Source organism: Acipenser ruthenus, chromosome 7 (assembly GCF_902713425.1).
Source record: "Acipenser ruthenus chromosome 7, fAciRut3.2 maternal haplotype, whole genome shotgun sequence".
NCBI classification, from domain to species: domain Eukaryota; kingdom Metazoa; phylum Chordata; class Actinopteri; order Acipenseriformes; family Acipenseridae; genus Acipenser; species Acipenser ruthenus.
In genome coordinates this window covers 24350477-24373069 of record NC_081195.1, presented here as the reverse complement: position 1 = coordinate 24373069, position 22593 = coordinate 24350477, and the positions used below count along the sequence as shown (strand labels likewise).

Genomic DNA, 22593 nt, shown 5'->3' with positions numbered 1-22593 from the left:
AGAAAGCCGTCTAAGGTGGGTTAAATGGGGCGAAACAAGCGGGTAATGTAGGGAACCGCTATGCTTCTGATACGGATTTGTTATTAATATTTTCTCTTTTTTTAAAGAAGGAGCGATTATTTTTTAAAATAGTGGCAATATATTAATTGAGCAAGATGTGTAAGTAAGTTAAAACAGATAGAAAAAGGACGTGCTGCTTTGTCAACTACATCGCAAATAAGCAACCGGGAATAAGTAACCAACTTCCAGGTGGTGATCTGAACATACATTGAGACTGCACGTCTGCATCCACTGAATTGGTTGGAAGTATACGGCAAAGCTTTGCCGTTATACTGACGTGGACATCAATTAGAAACAGTCCCAAAACTCGGTTACCCAAAGGTATCTGGTAAGTCCATATACGCAGCACGTTCGTTGTCATGTTATTTATCCCATTCAGGTATTTATTTTATCAGTACCGAGACGTATTTTACGTCTAATGCTGAAAACCAGATTTTAGCAACCTGAATCAAAACACAGACGCACTGATAGGCGGATTAAGGGTGTGTTCATGGAGACCATTCTGCGCAGATACTGTGCAGAATCTGACCAATTCTTAGAAGATCATTGGCTAAACTGGTCAGATTCTGCACAGAAGCTGCGCAGAATGATCTGAAATCACCGTCAGTTTTTCTTTTTCACTTCAATGCGCAAGCGCAGCAGTGAAAAGGTGGAGCGATGCTGGCAAATTGTCTTTCTTTTTCACTTCAATGCGCAAACGGCGCTGGGAAATGACGTGTTTCTTTTTCACTTCAATGCGCAAGCGCAGCTGGGAAATGACGTCTTTCTTTTTCACTTAAGTTCAAGGCGCAATTTGAGGAAGTTACACGCCATTATTATTATTTATTTTATTTGTTTGCCGGACACATTTTCTCCATTATTGTGCTCGTGGGTTTATAATGTGTGTCAGCAGCGGCCACGAGAAACTCACCTGTTTACAGATTAAGGGGATAATTTGTTTTTAATTGAAAGCTCTTCGGAGATTATTTATAGTACACACAGAACAAACTGATTGTGCGATTTTAAGTTTAACCGACTTTCAATTGAAATGTGACACTGTGAGAGACGAGACAGGAGGTAAGGGAGTCTTTGAGTTGGAAAGAGAGTTTTTTTTTTTTATTGTCTGCATGCCAGGACAAGAGTAAGACAAAAAACATTTCCGCCTGGCTTCGTTAAAAATTACAATCCTTTTTTTCCGTGTTTCACTGAGAATAAAACTCTCAATACCCTCATACAATATATATACCAAGTTTACGTTAACAGTTATGTATAATGTTTTTGAAAATAAAATAAAATAAATACATAAACGACATTCTGACAGAATTCTACCCCCCCCCCCCCCCCCCCCCCCCCCCCCGGCCTTATTATGAGGTCGATATAATCACCAACAATGTATGGTTTATATACATTATAAACGTATTTACAAAATCCAGATAATTTAAATCTGGAGTGGAAGATAATAACAACGACTTGTTTAATCGCCCTGCTCGTCCTGGGTGACCAGCGCCCAAACAAAGCAATTTAGTCCTTTTATAAGCTTTTTTATTTTATTTTTTTTACTATCAGTTTAACTGTTCTTAGTCGAATTCACTCTTAAATGTAACTGTTTAATGCGTTTTTTATTTTTGCTCATTTGAATTTGGTCTTTTTCTTTCTACTGATTTTATTGTAATGTTTATAACTGCTCTTATCGGTAATGTGATATTTAATAATAATAATGCACGACGTAATAACAATAACATATAGCTGTCATTATGAAAACAGCTATTGAATAAACTATACATTTCAATGTCCCAAATAAACGGACCCTAATTGTGAGATTTTGCATTTTATTATTGTTGGTTTCCTTTATCACTATTTAGAGGCTCATAGTTCTGCATTGATAAGCAATATTGTACAGAAGTTGCCGTAAACAAAGAGATACAGCCGTTTATAACTTTGGTCACGTGTCTTTTGTCTTTGCAGGTGATGTTTATACATACCTTTTAGCAATACAAGCAAATACAGGATATCAGTTTTGTACAACAGCAAGTAACGGTACCTTACTGTCAGTGTTGTGCTCTTTATTGGTGTGTCACATGACTGCATGTACTGCTTGCCAAACTTGTACTGTACTAGGTCCAAGCACTAGTTAAAGTGTATCTGGACACCGACACATATCTGTCTTTTGAAAATGCATTCAAATAGGGAAAGCAACAACTGGGAATGGGACAACCCGCATAACCGGGCCCTGTTAGACGAGGTGTTTTTCAGAGAGCAGGATTACATTAGGGCGAGGAGCGAAGAGCACAAGGAGTTCTGGAAGTTTTTCGAAAGGTTCCAGCGGTTTCAGGAGAAGAGGGAGGCAGCGGGCAGGAGCGGCAAGCGCAGAGAAGACGAGGGGGGAAAGGGACAGGGCCAAGGGAAAAAGAAAGCAAGCTCCGTCGATCTTGGGCTGCCAAAAGAATATGACCCCAGGTACCGGATCAACTTGTCTGTGCGTACCAAGGACATTGAAGAACGACACAGTAGCCGCCACAGAAGGGAGGAAAAGACAGGCGTGGGGAAACAGGAGGTATCTGCCTGTCGCTTGGGATTGCTCCACTTCATAGACTTCACCCAAAAGCAGAGTTTCGGCAAGCTGGCGAAACTTAAGAAGGAGCAAAGGAACCTGCCCATTTTTCAGTACCGGGACAAGATTGTGGATATGGTGAGGGCTCACCCCGTGGTGGTGGTGGCTGGGGACACCGGCTGTGGAAAATCCACGCAGGTGCCCCAGTATCTGCTGTCCGCCGGCTTTAGCCACATTGCTTGCACCCAGCCTCGCCGCATTGCCTGCATTTCCCTGGCTAAGAGAGTGAGCTTCGAGAGTCTGAACCAGTACGGTTCAAAGGTGAGTGAACAAGCCAGCAGACTCAAGGGCCCATTCCATAGCAGAGAACGCCACTTGCTGTGGTTGATGTAACTTTGATTATGAATCTGTGACAGTAATAATTTGTAAAAAAGCGACTGGCACACCTTTTGGACTATCTTACCTAAACTAACAGTACAGCTATGGCCAAAAGTTTTGCATCACCCTATAAAATAAACACATTTCACTTCATAAAGTTGAACGAAACCTGCTGAATAGTGTTACGTTAGCATATTAAATTACAGACCATATACTTAACGAAAAATGTGACATTTCGAAATCTGACATGAAATACTGTACGACAATTATAGCTTCCGATACACTTTTGCGATATCATTTTGTAGTTTCTTTGATTACATGATTTTAAGTAAAAGATCATTTATATTCATAGTTTATTATTATTTTTTAATTATGTCTCAATCCTAAAATTCTAGGTGATGCAAAACTTTTTTGCCAGAGCTGTATACTGGCCCTCAATCCCCCAGCCTAGCCACGCGTTGTAAGCAGGCGTCTTGTTTCGCTGCAGGTGGGCTACCAGATTCGCTTCGAGACAACACGGACCCCTGCCACCAAGATGGTGTTCCTGACAGAGGGCCTGCTGCTTAGGCAAATCCAGCAGGACGCCACCTTGCCACAGTACGAGGTAGTGATCGTGGACGAGGTGCATGAGAGGCACCTGCACTGTGACTTCCTGCTGGGTGTCCTTCGCACCCTGATATCTCTGCGCTCGGACCTCAAGATCATCCTCATGTCTGCCACCATCAACATCAAGCTGTTCTCCAAGTATTTCGGCAGCGCCCCTGTGATACAGGTCCCAGGACGGCTCTACCCTATACAGGTGAGTTTCCCAATCCAGATCCTGGGGGACCCCCTGTGTCTGCTGCTTTAATTAGACCTTTTTAATTGTTCACGCCTAAAAAAGTTGCAGATTTCGAGTTGCTTCTAAAATTGTATAGCTGACTTGAAATCTACAACTGTTTTAAAAGCTGAAAACAATTAAAAAGGTCTAATTAAGCCAATGAGTAGTTCAATTAAGTAATTGAGAACTCAGTTGGAATGAAAACCAGAAGACACAGCACCAGGATTGGAAAATCCTGCTCTAGAAAATTCACCCTTGCCTCCTAATATAGTGGTGGAAAGAAGACCCCTATTGCATAGCAGTTTCACTCATTTCATTTTCTTAATACAAACTTGATTAGCCACAGTGTATAGGGAACAAGCTCAGGTGTGTCTTATTAAACTTGTAGTTAAACCAGGATTGGATCAAACTGCTATGCAATTGCACTCTTATTTGCATTTTTGGTAGCAGGTTGCATTCATTTTGTTGGCAGGGAGTATGTTGTTTCATCCATTACTTTAAACACTCCAGTACAGCACGAACCGTAAGACATTAATAAAGTCAAAAAAGCGTTTTGTATTGGATTTCAAATTTTTTTTTAGTACTGTTTAGTTTATTGTATGTAACATACAATTTAGCACTAATCTTGGAAACCTTTCTTTAGGTAACATACATTTACTCAAGAGCACGACAAACAGTTATTATTTAACTGAAGAATACATTTATTGAGTATAGATGAGAACAAGAAAAAATAAAAATGTTCTACATATATTTACATACGACCTCAGACTGGGACTTGGACTGTGATTTCTGATGGCATGTGTTAACATATAGCACTAAGATAAGGTAGGACCTTTGACCTCAAAGGGTTAAGACCAATGTTCTGTTCATCTCTAACCTCATGTTGGCGTGTGTGTGATCGCAGGTGATCTACCAGCCCATTCCCCAGGAGGAGCAGCCCTCTCGCTCTGAGAAGCTGGACCCCCGGCCCTACCTGCGTGTCCTGCAGGGGATCGACCACACGTACCCCCCCGAGGAGCGTGGAGACCTGCTGCTGTTCCTGAGCGGAGTTGCAGAGATCTCCACCGTCCTGGAGGCAGCGCAGGCCTACGCCACGCACACGCGCAACTGGATCGTCCTGCCGCTTCACAGCACCCTCTCCGTGACAGACCAGGACAAGGTGAGCGAGAAATACAGTGACCAAAAAATACATCAGACCACCCCACATTGCAATGTATAGGGAACGAGCATGGAGTGGATATCAGTTTGATCCACTCCTTTACTTGGTGCAGAAAAATGGGCTGATGTGAAACTCTGCTACATTTTTTCGAACGCATGAAATGTTCTCTTTGAGCCATTGCCCTAACTCTAAATTGATTAATTAGACCAATTAAGCTTCTAATAAGGGCTTGATTGGTCCAATTAAGAAATTTAGGGCACAGTTGCAACAAAAGCCAGGAGGGACATCGGCCCTCCAGGACCAGGATTGGGCACCCCTGCCCTAAACTTTGGCTAATCAAGCTCTTATTAAAACCTGGAACGGGTGAAACTGCTATGCAATAGGAGTGTGTTTTTTTTTTCCCATCCCTGAAGCTTTTAAGTTTTATGACAATGGAATTACTGTTTAGATTATCATAGATCCCATTGTTACAAGTCTGGAAGGAATGTAGAAATCAGACACCAAGGAATTGATCCAGTATAAGCAGTAAATGTGTGTAATTATTGGGAGGGTACAGATCACCTAAATAGAGATGAAAACGCTGAATTAGACAGGCAAACGCTAAGCTCATTGCTGTCCCTCTTGATTTTCCTCCTGTAGGTATTTGATATTTCACCCCCAGGGGTTCGGAAATGCATCATTTCAACCAACATCGCAGAGACATCAGTAACTATAGATGGGGTGCGCTTTGTGGTTGATTCAGGTAAACACTGAAATCACCCTCTGTTTTCACTCCCCATAGTGTTGTAAGAGTACCATTATAAAGTTGCCTGTGTTACAGGGAAGGTTAAGGAGATGAGCTTTGACCCCAAGGCTAAGATGCAGCGGCTGCAGGAGTTCTGGATCAGCCGGGCCAGCTCGGAGCAGAGGAAGGGGCGAGCAGGGAGGACCGGGCCGGGGGTCTGCTACCGGCTGTACGCAGAGTCCGATTACGAAGCCTTCTCCCCTTACCCCATCCCAGAGATCCAAAGGGTGGCCCTCGACTCCCTCGTCTTGCAGGTAGGCAGATCATCCATAACTTCATCAGGTACTCTTGATCAGAATTCGCAGGCAAAGTAAAGCCGAGGGAACATGAAGCCACTGTGGCTTGGAACTTGGTTTCAGGCCACTGCATGGCACACCAGGGGAGACTTGGGGTTTGATACAACGAAGTTGTCTGTTAATGGGAGGTGACAGGAGTGGGTTAAAAGTAGAAAAAAAGATGGAAATGCTCAATGCTTTTGTTAATTTTGTAGGGATAATCAGTCATAAGTTCTGAAATTCTTGTTCTTTTTAATTTACAGTCTTGCAACATTTGTTACCCCTGGCTTAAACAGTGTTCTGTTATTATTAATTATTATTAATTAGTCATTTAGCTGATGCTTTTATCCAAAGCGACTTACAGAGACTAGGGGGTGAACTATGCATCAACAATTGCTGCTGCTGCAGAGTCACTTAAAACAGGACCTTGGTTTTACCTTGGTCTGTTCAGAAGGATGGAGCACAAGGAAGTTAAGTGACTTTCTCAGGGTCACACACAGTGAGTCAGTGTTTGAGCTGGGATTGAACCGGCAAACTCCTGGTATCTAGTCCTTTTCTTTATTCAGCGGATCACCACGCCTACTTTTTCTTACTTTCTACTTTTATTATAACTTTTCCTACCCTGTGTCTGCAGATGAAGAGTATGAACCTGGGAGACCCACGCACCTTTCCCTTCATCGACCCTCCCCCAGCCTCCAGTATAGAGACTGCCCTCCACTACCTGAGGGAGCAGGGTGCTTTGGACAGCCAGGGAGAGCTCACCCCCATTGGGAGCCTGCTCGCTCAGCTGCCGGTAGATGTGGTCATCGGTAAGGGTTTGGTGTCGAAACATGAGACGCGTTCGGAATTTATCTTGTAATCCATAACTATAAAACGCTTGAGTGCTAAAATGTGGAAACATTGAAAGAAGCTTTAAGAAGTTCAGAATTAATTGTGTCTGAAATTTGTTCTTAAAACTTTCGACCAAAAAATATGCATGTCAAATATAGAGTAGATATGTAGGTCACACAAATGTTTAATTGCTTTGTACACAAAGATGTTGCAGTCATTTATGTAACGATGAAGAGTTCTTGTAGCGGGTTTTCTCATTTGTGACACTCTTAATACGTTCCATTTAAAGGCTAGTTCTACAGACCCTGATTTAGCACTAGTTATGGACTACCTCGTTACCTTTAGTAAAGCAGTCCAAGATTAATGCCAATCGGGGGTTTGTTTTAAACACAAAAAAAATCTAAAAAATTTAAAATCTGTAGGTAGCCTTTGCAGAAATAACAAAGACACTGCTGCTGCACAGGCAGTACTGAATTATTTCTTGGATGTTTTGATTCTCAATTGCTTCACATGTTCGTGTGTTTGCTGTAGGGAAGATGTTGGTCCTGGGATGTTTGTTCAGCGTGGTGGAGCCCGTTCTCACCATCGCGGCGGCGCTCAGTGTTCAATCCCCCTTCCTGAGAAGCGCTCAGAACAATCCGGACTGCGCCACGGCCCGCAAGCCCCTGGAGAGCAGCCAGGGAGACCCCTTCACCCTGCTCAATGCCTTCAACGAGTGGGTGCAGGTGAGACACCGCTCATTTTGTTCCAGTTCTGAACCCAGTCGAGCGTTGCTGGGCTTAGCAGTTAAAAGAGGTTGTGGGTCAAAAGAAGACCTTCAAAGGCATTGAGCAGTTGGATCTGATCTATTCAACAGAGGAGCAAGACTTGTGCAAAAAGATTGTGCAAGCTATGAAAAAGTCTTACAGAAGCTGTGATTAAAAATTCAGTCTTTGCCAGAATTATTTTTTTTTAAATGCTGTGAATTTGTGCCTGCTACTTATTTTTTTCTTTTTAATATATATATTTTTTTATTTAGTTCAGATATTGGAAAACAATATGGAAAGCTGTGTTGTTGAAAGCTGCTGAAGTGTGTGTTCTGAAACCACGGGGTATCCACAGTAATGTGTAAAAGGCAATTCATAAACAGCATGTCCTGCAGCATGTTACTCGGCTACACAGGGTGCTCTCTAACACACTGTAGGGGCAATGCTAAATTCATTGGAATCATTATAACAGTAAATACATGTTTAAATGCGCGTTATGGTTTTCTCACTCTGGGTACCCCACCCCATGCCCAATCTTCTGTGTGCCGCTTGTTCGTGTCCCGGCAGGTGAAGTCAGAGAGGGGCGGTACCTCGAGGAAGTGGTGTCGCCGACGAGGCCTGGAGGAGCAGAGGCTCTACGAGATGGTCAACCTGCGCCGCCAGTTCAAGGTACGAGGGACCGAGTCCAGCTTGTTTGGATCAGAGCAAGTCCGCCGTGCTCCTTTTTAACCCTCGCAGACCATATCTCGGTGCTGTATGTTAATACATGACGTCGAAAATCATGTTGGAACATCACGGGACTCCAAAGTCCCAGTCTGAAGTTGTGTGTACAATTTTGTAGTTTCTTTTGATTACATGATGTTAAATAAAAGTATATATATATATATAAAAAAAAAATTATAATTTAGATATTTTATTTAACATCATGTAATCAAAGAAACTACAAAATGGTATCGCAACAGTCTACCGGAAGCCATAATAGTAGTGCAGTATTGTTAGATTTTGAAATGTCACATTTTTCAATTGTCAGTTTTTCGTTAAGTATCTGGAAAACTACCAAGCGGTATGTAATTCAATCTGTTAGCTTAACATTATTCAGCAGGTTTCATTTGACTTTATGAAGCAACATTTTGTAATTCTGCAGTGTGATGCAAAACTTTTCGGCATAGCTCTATGTAGCTCTCACCCAGAGACCAGGCCTTAAGACGACAGGTATTGAAGTTGTTGTAATACTTACAAGCACGTTGCTTTTTCCCTGCAGGAGCTGTTGCGGAGTCACAGCCTGATCGACACAGAGGGCAACTCCTCCTCCAGACAGGACAGCTACCAGCGCCGACAGAGACACGGCGAGCGCAAGCAGCTCCACCGGCTGAAACGAGAGCACGAGAAGCAGGAGAGCGGCAAGCGCAAAGTGCTGAGGCTGGAGGGAGAGGAGTCCGGATCCTCCAGCGATGAAGAGAGGGGCAGGGGGAGGAAGGACAATGCTGTCGATATCCAGGTAAGGCCAGAGCTACTGGAACGGACTGAACAGAGGCAGTGCTAGCAACGCTCGTTGGTTTGGTGTGGGGTAACCCAAGTGGCTCACCTGGTAAACGCGCAGCGGCGTGATGTACAGGGCAAGTCATACAGTCAGCCGTGTGTTAGGGAGGCAAAACCAGCAGGGGCTATCTCCTTATCGCGCTACAGCGGACCCTACCGGCCAGAGACCTAGTGAGCTCGGACGGACACCTGCAGGGCTGGCCTTCGCTGTCCAGAGGCTGGTAGCACGCTGAAGTTTTTTAAATGAGGAGTCTGCCTTGAATGTCCAAGTGCCAGGCAACATCCATATACCAATCACGATCTGTTGACTATCTACAAAGACCATCAAAACCATCTGTGTTTGTTCCTGTTTGCTCACACCTGAAAGAAATGGTGACAACCAGTATGAGACATCATGTATATCAATATAAAACATACATGTGTAAACGTAGGTCAGATTATATAATATATATATATATATATATATATATATATATATATATATATATATATATATATATATATATATATATATATATATATATATACACACAGACGTGCTCAAATTTGTTGGTACCCCTCCACAAAAAACAAAAAATGCACAATATTCTCTGAAATAACTTGAAACTGACAAAAGTAATTGGCATTCACCATTGTTTATTCCATATTTAATAGAAATCAGACTTTGCTTTTGATTTTTTATTCAACATAATATTGTAAATAATAAATGAAAATGGCATGGACAAAAATGATGGGACCGCTAACCTAATATTTTGTTGCACAACTGTCGAACCAACAACTGCAATCAAACGTTTTCTGTAGCTCTCAATGAGACTTCTGCACCTGTTAACAGGTAGTTTGACTCACTCTTCCTGAGCAAACTGCTCCAGCTGTCTCAGGTTTGATGGGTGCCTTCTCCAGACTGCAAGTTTCAGCTCTTTCCATAGATGTTCGATAGGATTCAGATCAGGACTCATAGAAGGCCACTTCAGAATAGTCCAATGTTTTGTTCTTATCCATTCTTGGGTGCTTTTAGCTGTGTGTTTTGGGTCATTATCCTGTTGGAGGACCCGTGACCTGCGACTGAGACAGAGCTTTCTGACACTGGGCAGTACGTTTCGCTCCAGAATGCCTTGATAGTCTTGAGATTTCATTGTGCCCTGCACAGATTCAAGGCACCCTGTGTCAGGCGCAGCAAAGCAGCCCCAAAACATAACCAAGCCTCCTCCATGTTTCACTGTAGGTATGGTGTTCTTTTCTTTGAAAGCTTCATTTTTTCATCTGTGAACATAGAGCTGATGTGACTTGCCAAAAAGCTCCAGTTTTGACTGAAGGACATTCTCCCAGAAGGATTGTGGCTTGTCAATATGCATTTTAGCAAATTCCAGTCTGGCTTTTTTATGTTTTTCTGTCAAAAGTGGAGTCCTCCTGGGTCTTCTTCCATGGAGCCCACTTTCACTCAAAAAGCGACGGATGGTGCGATCAGAAACTGACGTACCTTCACCTTGGAGTTCAGCTTGTATCTCTTTGGCAGTTATCCTTGGTTCTTTTTCTACCATTCGCACTATCCTTCTGTTCAATCTGGGGTCGATTTTCCTCTTGCGGCCGTGCCCAGGGAGGTTGGTTACAGTTCCATGGACCTTAAACTTCTTAATAATATTTGCAACTGTTGTCACAGGAACATCAAGCTGCTTGGAGATGGTCTTGTAGCCTTTATCTTTACCATGCTTGTCTATTATTTTCTTTCTGATCTCCTCAGACAACTCTCTCCTTTGCTTTCTCTGGTCCATGTTCAGTGTGGTGCACACAATGATACCAAACAGCACAGTGACTACTTTTCTCCATTTAAATAGGCTGAATGACTGATTACAAGATTGGAGACATGTGTGATACTAATTAAAGAAACTAATTAGTTTGAAATATCACTATGATCCAATTATTTATTATCTTTTCTAAGGGGTACCAACAAATGTGTCCAGGCCATTTTAGAATATCTTTGTAGAATAAGCAATAATTCATCTCTTTCCACAGCTTCTTTGCTTTATTCTATGACATACCAAAGGCATGCAAGTATACATGATAAAATAGCTTTTAATTTCATCACTTTTCAGGAGGAATGAAGCATTATTTCAATGAGCTGTAAGGGTACCAACAAATTTGAGCACGTCTGTGTGTGTGTATGTATATATGTATATATATATATATATATATATATATATATATATATATATATATATATATATATATATACTGATGCACAAAAGAAACTCATCACTCAGGTCTAATGGATGTAATCAAATATTTTAAACCTAGATATCAAACAAAATCACAGAAAATGTGAACAAAAATACAGATGAAAACAAAAATATCAGTATGAAACGTGACACACTGTCAAAATGAAAACATTACAGAGTTAGTATCGGGTATGACCTCCCTGAGCATTAACACAATCCTGGCAGCGTTGACGCATAGACCTGATCAGCCTCTGGATAGACTGCTGTGGGATGTTCCGCCACTCTTCCTGTGCAGCTGCAGCCAGCTGGAGAAGGTTGGCTGGTCGCGGTTGTCTCCTGTGGATGGCACTGGCGGTTTGGTCTCACAGTCCTATTGGACTCTGGACACAACTCAAATACCAAACTGAACACCTGGTGTTTTTATGAAATCACATGACTTGAGCTCAGTATTTTGTTTTACCCAGTATTTCAGCAGGAAGGGTGCTTTGCTTTTCCTGTTTTCTAAAGGAGGCTCTGTCTTGTTCTCTTGCCTGTCAGGACGTGAAATTCAAGCTGCGTCACAGCGTGCCAGAGCTGCGTGAGGCTGCCGCTTCCAGTCAGGACCTGTCCCGACGCCAGCAGGCTCTGCTCAAGCTGGTGCTGTGCAGGGGGCTCTACCCACAGCTGGCACTGCCCGACGAGCACAACGCCAACCGCAAGGACTCCGACCAGGTCAGCAGCAGGGCTACTGTCCTTACCGTACACTAGTAACTTAAACGTTTCAACAACAACTCTTCCAGCTGTTCTTGAAGTTCGTCCCATGCTAAATGTCCAGTTACCATAAGACTAGAGGGTACTGGATTCAGAAAGTATTAGGAAGCTTTTTTTATTCTTGCTACAAAGGTTTGATTAAATGTTGTGAAGCACACAGGGAGTCAATACATGGCTCAAGCACAGTTGATAAACTGGGGTACATTTGACCTTATGTTCTGTGTCTGGAACAACATTGTAACTCATGCCAAGAAATTGATAGTGTTTAGATATTGTTAGGAAAACAGTTCACAAAGTTCAGCTTTGAACGCATGCAGTTAGGTAGGATTTATAAGACAGGCACTCGAGAGCGTGAGCGAGACAAGCTACCTGAATCCTGTCCTGACGTACCTGAGCTTTTTCCCAGAACATTTGGAAACCGATCATTCTCTGATTTCTGTTTTAAAACTATATGCCACATTTGTTGTGTCTAAGAATAAGTGTTTAAGCTATAGAGGTGGAACTTGAATATTGGAATAAATAAATGGAAACTGACGTAGCAATTTGTATTGTGTGCACTAATTTGCAGACATCCAGTGAATTAGTTTCCTTACGCTGTCCAAATCGAAATGCTTCTGTTATTAGGTTTATGAGGTTATATATTGCATCTGACTTGTGTTGTAGTTTGTAATGTGTTTTTATCCTTTTTTTTTAAACTCAGATCTTTCACACACGAAGCAAGCAGGGCGTGGTGATTCACCCAACCAGTGTGTTTGCCAGCGATCCAGAAGTGCTTCATATCCAAGAACACGAGAAAAAGGAAACGGGTACCCCTAGATACTACAGCATGTTCATTTTCTAACCAAGGTTTTTCATTTTTATTTAGTGTGCCCGATTATTTTTCCCCACACGGCTGCTCAGGAGAACCGAAGGTTGAATGGGCGTCCTCCGATCCCACGTCTACATCCAGGAACTCGAGAGCGGATGTGAGCTACCGGTCTCTGGAGGACAAAGGCCAGCTCTGCAGGTGTCTGTCCGAGCTCACTAGGCGCCTGGCCGGTCGGGTCCGCTGTAGCGCGATGAGGAGAAACAGTCCCTTCTGGTTTTGCCTCCCAAATGTGACGCTCCTTCTGGAATCTCTAGTGAAGACCGGCGACTTTGCATATCCAGGACAAGAACCTGTGCTCCCCTGACTGCAAATAATTATTAAAATAAAAACTATTTTGCATAGAGGTATAGGAAGGGACCATTCTCAGTCGTTGGGCTTTCATCTTCTGCACAGGTCCTGATAAAGAAGAGAGCAGTAAGCACCAGATCCTGGCATATGTGTCCTTGCTGGAGACCAACAAGCCATATATCGGGAACTGTGTCCGCTCCCCAGCATTGCAGGTATGTAACAAACTTTAGCGAGACTGCACTGGATCTACCCAGCACAGTCCTTCGAGGGGCAGCATTTCACATGAGAGCAACACAAGTTACTACAGCTATGGCCAAAAGTTTTGCATTGCTTAAAATTTTTGGATTGAGACATTATATCTCAAAAGTCTACCGGAAGCTATAATAGTGGTACAGTATTTCATGTTAGAATTCCAAATGTTACATTTTTCAATTTTTATTCGTTAAGTATACAGGAAATTACAAAGCGGTGTGTAATTCACTATGCTAACGTAACATTATTGAGCAGGTTTCATTCGACTTTATGAAGCAAAATATGTTAATTCTATAGGGGGATGCAAACACCGGAATTGGTATGCTAGATACTGAGAGAAGTTACATTTTATAAAACTTTCTTTTGTGCAAAATGTCTTTTGCAGTTACAAATGGCAGCACATTGTTACGATTGGAAAAATATTTCATATTCATCAGAACTGAAAACATAGTGTTAGGGTTACAGTTACAAATTACACAATTACAAATTATGCAATTACAGTTGTAATTGACCCCAGGTCTGCCATAAGATATATCTGATCCATAACTAAAGTGCTAAATTTAGAAAGACTAAGAGAAGCTAAATAAATTCAATGACTAGACTAAAGTCTGCTTTCTATGTCTCCCTCCCCCCCAGACACTTCTGCTGGTGGCCCGCTCTCTGGACACCAATGCTGACTGTACCCGGATCGTGGTGGATGGCTGGCTGGAGCTCGGGCTCAGTGATGCGGAAGCAGCCCTGCGGACCCTCTCCTCTGCCCTACAGCTGCGTGGAAGCTGGGAGCGCCTCCTCAACGTGCAGCTGGGCAGCCGGCGTGGGGATGAGGGGCCCACGGGGCCTGCAGTGAGCAGTAAAGACGTCGCCAAGCTTGCTGACTCGCTGCTCAAGTTCCTGCTCTACATAGAGGTACGGGCTTGAGGGTGACGGGGGTTCAGTGCAGTGAGGTTGAGGTCTATTCACAATGGACGCGATGCGATTTGTCATGTGATAGAATAGTGCTTTATAATTAAATCTCATGTGATATATAATTAAATCTCACATATCACATGGCGCTATTTTTCATTTCCCAGTTTTTATAGTGTCACGCAACTTCTGGTGAGGCGGTAAATAAGTGCAAGGTAGTTTTGTCATTTCTAGCAAATACAAACATCTGATTTTTGTATCCGAATACATGTCAAAAAATATTTGTTCGGATATTTGTCCCAGCACTATTTTTAATTAATATATTTAATAGTTAAAATACATCATACAGTGGTTTATCATAAAACACAATAGAACATTTTTCTCCATCTCGGTACACACACAGTAAAGTTTCAGAACAGAAGGTAGAAAGTTAAAAACGCATAGGTATAGCTTACCAGGTTTCCAATAAGTTCTGTCGATCTCAGATGTGTGAACAATACAGTACAACACAGGATGCAGCCTGCAGTGCTGCAGAGTCAACACTGGAATGTTCTGCGGTTACCCTTTTAAATGGAATTGGCAAATTTGGTTTCTTCTCCGCTCCCTCTGCAGATCAGTTACAGTCTGCGGCGTCTCACTGGCCTGGAGTCCCAGAACCTTTACATCGGACCGCAGGCCGACCCGGGCCTGCCCACCCTCGCCAGCCTGTTCCCCTCAGCGGATGCAGAGCCTGACCCAGTGAAAGGAGGGCTGAAAGTCACCAGCTTCTTCACCTACAACTGCCTTAGCGTGAGTACTGGGCAACCCGGGTACTGGCTAGCCTACATTCTCTATTGTATTCATACTGCAGTATACAGCAAACCATGCACAAGCCATAGTAAGACACTATTTGGAAGACCATTCTATAGCAAGAAAAATGGTTCAGTGCAGTAGCGTGAAAAAAAAAGAAATAAAAAAATTGAGCCAATGGCTGTTGACGATAGACATGTAGCACTAATATTATTGGCTGTAGGTGAGGGCTGCGGTCTAACGCATGCTTCTAGAAACTTGGTGTAGTCCGAATGGTCGCCACTATGCTGTGAAAACCTCTTGACTGGCAAAACAGACTACCTTGTACAGGACCGCGAAGTTTTAAAACAATACAAGTTAATTCCCCTGCTCTTTCTTGCGAGTACAGGGCTCTAAGGATCTGTACAGCGACTGCCTGCGGAGCTTCTGGAGTTGCCCCCACTGTGACCTTTACATGCCCCTCACCCCACTAGAGCGCATGCAACATGAGGCCGTCTGCAGGCCGCCCGGGGAAGTGCAGCTAGAAGAGGGTAAATAACCTCAAATCTCGTTTAAAAATTAGCAGTTTACATATTAAGAAGTGTTTTGCCTTAATAGTAAAGCCCATTTCTATTGGCTCAAAGAACTTTCCTGTTAAAATGTTATCTGTATACATTATTTAATTGATGACTTATACATTTGTTGGTTGTATGTAAAAAGTAGGTGTGGTGATAGCAAGCAAGAGCAGGACCAAAAACTTGAACTGAATTTTCAAATCAATAGCACAAGTTTTGGCCAGAATCTGGATTCTACTAAATAGCTATCAAATAATCACCAAGCATGGATTGAGATCAGTTTTGATTGACGAGCAGGATATGGGTGGCTATGAGGAAACAGGTAACTGAGTTTGAGTTTGTTTTTTTCTTGCAGATGTCTCAGAGCAGCCCAGCAGTAAAGCCAGGTCCTCAACAGCCCTTCAGAGGCAGTACCACTGTGATGTGTGTGATCAGGACTTTGAATTCACCTCCACTGAGATACTGAAACACAGGAGGCAGCACCAGTGATTTATTCAGCGAGACTCTGGAAGCAATTTTACAGTTCAGGTCAAATCATTAACTTGGGGGTGGGGGGAATCCTAAAACTGTATTCAATAAATGCTTAATTTATAAGACACATTGTATAAGACACAAAACCTGCCCTGGATTTTTTATTTTCAGTAAAACTGGTGCAGATTTTCAGAATACTATGTTGTGCCAGATTTTGTCATGCATCATTTGGGTGGGTGGGTGTTAAAACAGTCCTTACTTTTAATCCAATAACAGAGTAAATACCACTTCAGTAAGTTAAAACAAGAGAAACAAAATGTTTTGGGGGCTTTTTTTATTCTAGCACTGCATAACACAAAGCATGTATCAGATACAGAAAAAGTAATCGTGTGTGTAATATAGATATACACACACACATTTTACAATAGTTATAACAAAATATTTCTCCAAATCAAACTGACCAATAGTACAGAAACCCAAAATGTTCTATAGTGTGATACAGATGCTTATAGACTGTCTGGTACCCTAACTTTTTTTGTACAGGAGACTAAAACATTCACCATGATATGTTTTATAATCCATTAAAGTTTCAATGAAAAAAAAAAACAAACAAAAAAAAACACACACTTCACAAAAATAGGAACAAAACAAATCCAATTCCATTTAAAGTAAGAGGCTTAATGTAGTTCTAAGCACATGCTGAGGAATTTTAAAAAGTTATACACAGTATAACTATTGCCATTCCTGAATTTTGACATGTTGGACTTTTAAAAAATAGATTTCTTTTTTAAATTCTTTTAAATAATTTTATATTGTTTAGATTTTACAAGTACTGTATTTCAAAATAGCAGGCCATTTGTATCCTGTATTTTATTTCAACAATTTTTCTAACTACATTTTACGATAAGTAATCCTTAAAAATATCAGAATTTTAATTCTATTGTTTCTTTGACTGTTTTCATGCAAGGTCTTATTTGAAAGGGTTTAAACCCACATTTATGCAACTTGGCACCTACAAAATATTTCAAGCCATTGTATTTCTGCTTTTGTAAATGCCCAACAGAAGAACAAAACAACAAGGGCCAACAATATCCATCTTTTATGTAGCAGCAAGTAGGTATAAAAAAACAGGGACGCACCACTTTTACACAATTGTAATCCCTTTTTAAAGCTTAAAAGTAATGCTTGACAAAATCGCAAGAAAAAAGATTCATTGAATTGTACATTATTCCAAGCTGGACACTGCAATTCTGTAAAGTGTGTATCTGGTATCAACTGAAAACGCACAGCATGCAAGGTATACCGTTAACAGATGCAAGTTTTATTTTTACAACTGAATTTACACCCAAGAACACAGGTAACAAAACTGCCTTGTGTGCTGGACCTCAAAGACATGTGATACCACACCTTTTAATACAATGGTAAACTAGTTAATTATCTTTTGCTTAGATACGTACAACTAAGCATTGCTTTCAGAAGATGTCCCCATATCTCCTTAAAGATGGCTTTGGAAACTTGTCAAAAAGAAATCAAAATCGGTTATAACTTAAAACTAGACTTGATACTTTTTGCATTTTGTCTAAAGAAAACATAATCTTGTGCATCTATGGAGGGAACACAAAATCCCAATCGGACCTTGATCATAATGTTTTTACACCACAACTCACACATGTACAAGTACCAAGTATTCCCAATATTTTTCTTAGATCAGAATTATTGAAAATGGAATGTTGTGTTTAGAGGGATGCAGGGCTGTATTTCCAGGTTGTTAAAATGCCCATTTTCTAACAGTTAATAGACACAAATGAAATCTACACAATCTGTTCTTTCTCAAATGTATTGCCCTATTGTGCAGATCTTAGTCAAGTTTTTCTTCCAATACTGTCAGGAATAAAAATGTAATTCTCAATTCTACATTTTAGTAGCCATACCTTAAACCATATTCCTCCTTGTAATCTCAGTACCTACAACTATGATCTATATGTTTTTAAAAAAGAAATTGTTTCATATGCTTGCACATGTGAAAGACATACAACAAAAATACATTCAGAAATTCAGAATATTCTTAACAGAATACTTGGATTTGCATGTGTATTTTCAACAATGATTTTAATGCATCATCAATCACACACAACAAACCCTCCCACTGGGGTACAATGCATGGGTGTCCCTTTGCCACTCCAAAACATCTCCTGGTTACTCTAAACTCCTACAGAGTGGCTTCAAATCCCATACTGATTTCCCCCCCCCCCCCCCCCCCCCCAAAAAAAGATAAAAGTTCCCAATTTCACAAGTGTCTCAGGGTTTTTTTTTGTTGCTGTTTTGTGGGCACTGCTATTTTTCAGATTTTTTCTTTCCATTCTTTCCGTTAACTTCTTGCTTCATGTTTGCGATTGTACAGAGCCCTCAACCCTGCAGTGAAAGAAAAAGATGACATTTCTGAATCCATGGTTTTTTTTGCTGGATTGGTAGCACAGAAGAAAACAAAAGCCCTTCCATATTCATCTATGTAGCACAGTTGAGAATATGCAGTGTTGAGTACTTGGGTCCCAGCGACCCACCTCAGGATGTGGGTCGACACGCTTTGACCCGGGTTGAGCGAAAATGCATGACGGCCGTTCGTGAGCCAACGCAATAACAAAACAGCCACGTCTGCATGAAGGTTTCACTTCCGCAAGGAACATTTCTGTTTAGCCATATTTTTGTTGACTTAAGACACAGCCAGATTGCAGCAGGGATGAAGAAACATTTTGCTCTAATCAACATATGGGCTGACGGTTCAATCCAGAGAAGCTTGGATGGAAGCGTCAGTAACAAGCTGCTTCGGGGGCAATGATACGCACATTGTGTACTTGCATCTGTCACCCAGGTCAAACCTGCTTTATCAAAAGCAGTGTGAAATCGCGTACCTGACCCGGGTTAGAGCATGCCAGTGTGGAAGGGGCTTTAGTGGGCATGGGAGAAGCTCGGGTCTCCATGCACATTCAGTCCTTGGCCAGCACAAGTACCCAGTGCTACACTGTATGGTGGCTACTGTTCTATCCCTGCTCTGTGAATAAATATGCCACATTGTAAAATGGGTCTCACCTTCCAAACATGTACAGCATGTGTCCTGGGTCATCTGCAAAAACTCTGTGCAGACAAAAAGCAGAAAGAGTGGGAGTCAGTACAACAGTCAAGCCAGCAATATTTGGGCTTCCATCTATTATACTGGAGTTTCAATAATAATAATACTTTCTACAGAAGACTACAATGAACAGTCCAGACGTTTGTATTGTACAGCGAACTCCCTCCTTGGAATCAACACACTCTCAAAAGCAAGTCTGTGACTCTTAATATCTGATGCTCCTGTATTGTAAGTGATCTAACCAAGTTCAAAGAATTGAAACCCTAAAGACTGAGGTGAAACAGAATAGTGACTGCCGCCTTCTACGGGAACCAGCAAATCAGATGAAAGAATTTCAGTATGTGCTCAAAACAAGCTCTGCGAGAAGAATGCATCTACTGCTGCTACAGGGGGTGATCAACCCTGGTCCTGGAGGGCTGCATGGTATTCTTGTTTTTCATTCCACCTGGTTTCTCAGTTAATAAAAATAATTATTTTCTTCATTGGTTAACACTAAAAAGTATTGATTTCAAGATACCCAGAAAACCTGCAGGACTGTGGCTTTCCAGGACCAGGGTTGGCCACCCTGCATTACTGAGGAGATTAAGAAGAAGTCTGTGCTGAAACCAACAGCAACTACCTACCTAACTACTCAAGGACAGCTCATAAAACACAGGTCTGGTTGCCACTCACCCATCTCCCCAGTGATAGAAGGCCCGGTCTTGATAAAAGTTGCACAAGAAGAGCCAGACACTGATGGTCTCCATCCAGAAGATGACAAAGAGGAACCAGATGGAAGACAGAAGGAACAGCTCACACACCATCCTTGCTAGAGGGTCGACTCTGGGCCACTTCCCGGTAAAGTATTGGGTCTGCAGACAAAGAGAGAGGGAGGCAAGACAAGTAGACCAAACATTGTGGCTAACACAGGATAACACTTTATGGCTACAGAGATCATGTTTAGATTCTACAACTGGTATATTGCACATTATTTTTTAATAAAAAAATGAGGGGCTACCATTTTTAGTAGTCAAATGGCTCAAGCAAATGGCCAGCGGTTTCCATTCTCTCAAGTGTCTGAGAAATGTCTCACCTACAGCAAAACCAGGCAGTCATGTGGGGGTGGGGGGAGACTAACTAAAACTAAAATGAGAAAGAATCATTGTAGCAGTAATCTGTGAAAGTACAAAATGGCCAAAGTCATAAAACAAACGCCAAGTCTTTCACTGAAATGTTAGCTAAAATTCCAATGTCTATAAGCAAATAAATAGGTTAGTTTATATAACAGTGACTGGAGCCAGTATAAGAGATTCTGCCAGCAACCTTTGCTGGGGGTTCATATGGAACAGTACCAATGCTGATAGCGCTAGCAGCCTTGAGTTTATAAAGGGAAATCGGTAGCTTTAAGGATTTATTTTGCGCAGGAGCAAAATCATTGCCAGTGAAAACTGGCTTAATCGAGTTACTTTTGTTTACCAACAGCGGAGGTGCAACTTTTGATTGTCAATGGGTGGGTGGGTGCGAATTTAGAATGCAGATAAGGTGCCACGGTGACAAAATATCCAACACTGACGACAAGCAGATGCAGGGCGCGACATTAAATAAATCCATTTTGTTCATATATAACAAGGCCTGGAAAAAGAAATATACAAAACATATTAAAATTACTAACTCCAGGTATTTTATATGTCATTTGACATGTTTTCTGTTAACAGTTCTCACTTGGCTGCAGTACATCGCGTTAATAATTAGAGCACGTCTGACTGACACTACATTTACAGTAACTTAACTAGTCGTGTATGTATCTAAATCCACCATAACTAATATTATATGTCCAGATGTACCGTTTTAATTTAAGAACCCTTGCACCTCGTTATGTGCAAACTTAAAAGTATAGGCTACATTATTTTAGTGTGTCAATGAAACCGAATTGATGCTAAACGAAGCATACTGCAATAGATTGTTTTTAGTTGACTATTTAATCGTTTAATTTAACTAGGCCTATTGGTTATATAAAATATACCCCAGCCAAAGTACGCAAGTAAACGCAGCAAATTACTTCCATCAACAGGCGTCGTGACGGAGATCATTTAATGTCCAGCTAATAACTATTATCCAATCTAAAGGTCTTATCTCAACCATGCAATGCAGAAACGTCTCTGTGCAAAGGGTTATACGCCACAAAACCTCTTTCTTACCTCCGGTGCTGAAGCGCGAGTTACAACCGCTTCTTGTACGTCTGCTGTCGGGGACGTCTCTCTAATTTACCCCCCGGATCTTACAGGGCCTTCTGGACAACAAAGCGGCTTTTGCCAAATATGTCATTGGGGAGAGCTGATCCGGTGTGAATAGCGAAAGGAGAAGATAGAACGCGTGTTTTGCGATAAAAGTCTTGCTTTTGTTTTTATCAGTTTTTTTTTTTTTTTTTTTTACGAAATTGTTAAACAGCTTCAAAGTCCAGGTAGCATCCACAGACCAATTCTGTATTCTCGGCAGCGGTAAAGTTGTCAACAGGAAACCAGTTTAAACTCCTCCTTGTAACAACCTACCTATAAACTAAACCCGACCCTTTTTGTTTGGCATCTGAACACACGTAGGATGTAACCTTTTTAAAAGCAACATAATATATAAACTATATTTAGAATGTATTTATTTTGCTGTTATCCTGGCTTGACATTATAGGCTATTAAATTATCGGTTGACATTTACTGTTTAAAATTCAGGTTTAACTGGTATGCTGTGGTATTGATTATAGGTGACATTTGCAATTGTCTGGGGAATATGTCAACTTAATAAAATAATACCCTTTCCAAACCAGACCACCTTAAATTGCGTTACATGATGGTGGTAACAGTAAATAACCTAGATAATCATGCAAAGCGAAAATAATGATCAAATAGTAATTCAAATATCTTAAAATTGTATAGACCTTAGCGGGCTGTATAATGTACACTTAAAATGTTTTGTTCTCGATTTAAAATGTACATTGTGTTATGAAGGTTTCAAAGAAAGACATAGGGCACAGTGGCACTGGAACCAGTTTTAAAGTAGGGGTGCTGTGAAAGCCGTTGAACAAAACGGTAACCCCTGTATATGATGGAAGTCTAATCTCGAGGTATGACACAGGCCCGGTTTTTGGGATGGAACCGCATAACAGTCTCGCGTTTTGATTGGTCCATGTCTGTCACATGAATACGTCGTCACACGGGTGGAAAAACGTGCTGGCATTTGTAACATTGTGATCAGATAGAGAGAGTGTTCTGCTTCCCACAACCTT

At 41.5% G+C, this 22593-nt stretch overlaps 1 protein-coding gene and 1 long non-coding RNA gene across 2 annotated transcripts; one reads left to right on the top strand and one right to left on the bottom strand.

The window, feature by feature from the left end:
• Positions 1-234: 234 nt before the first annotated feature.
• Positions 235-17923, top strand: dhx34 (DEAH (Asp-Glu-Ala-His) box polypeptide 34). Its single transcript, XM_034026067.3, has 17 exons — positions 235-1116; positions 2005-2911; positions 3456-3767; positions 4693-4947; positions 5587-5689; positions 5768-5985; positions 6641-6815; positions 7369-7562; positions 8151-8252; positions 8845-9081; positions 11873-12046; positions 12786-12891; positions 13347-13453; positions 14130-14399; positions 15009-15185; positions 15574-15715; positions 16095-17923. The coding sequence occupies exons 2-17, from the start codon at positions 2213-2215 to the stop codon at positions 16226-16228; spliced, it is 3405 nt and encodes a 1134-aa protein (XP_033881958.1). The 5' UTR covers positions 235-1116; positions 2005-2212; the 3' UTR covers positions 16229-17923.
• Positions 17924-18462: 539 nt separating this feature from the next.
• On the bottom strand, positions 18463-21860 carry LOC117415556 (uncharacterized). Its single transcript, XR_004546431.3, has 4 exons — positions 21515-21860; positions 20010-20188; positions 19298-19342; positions 18463-18622 (listed from the first exon to the last, which is right to left on the bottom strand). It is a non-coding gene; the product is annotated as an uncharacterized LOC117415556 (long non-coding RNA).
• Positions 21861-22593: the final 733 nt, after the last annotated feature.

Bases quoted from the DNA above. Each gene is read 5' to 3' on its own strand.
- dhx34 (XM_034026067.3), top strand. From the start codon at position 2,213: ATGCATTCAAATAGGGAAAGCAACAACTGGGAATGGGACAACCCGCAT. The intron at 6,816-7,368 runs GTAAGGGTTTGG...TGTTTGCTGTAG, and splicing joins GCCGGTAGATGTGGTCATCG to GGAAGATGTTGGTCCTGGGA. The intron at 9,082-11,872 runs GTAAGGCCAGAG...CTTGCCTGTCAG, and splicing joins ACAATGCTGTCGATATCCAG to GACGTGAAATTCAAGCTGCG.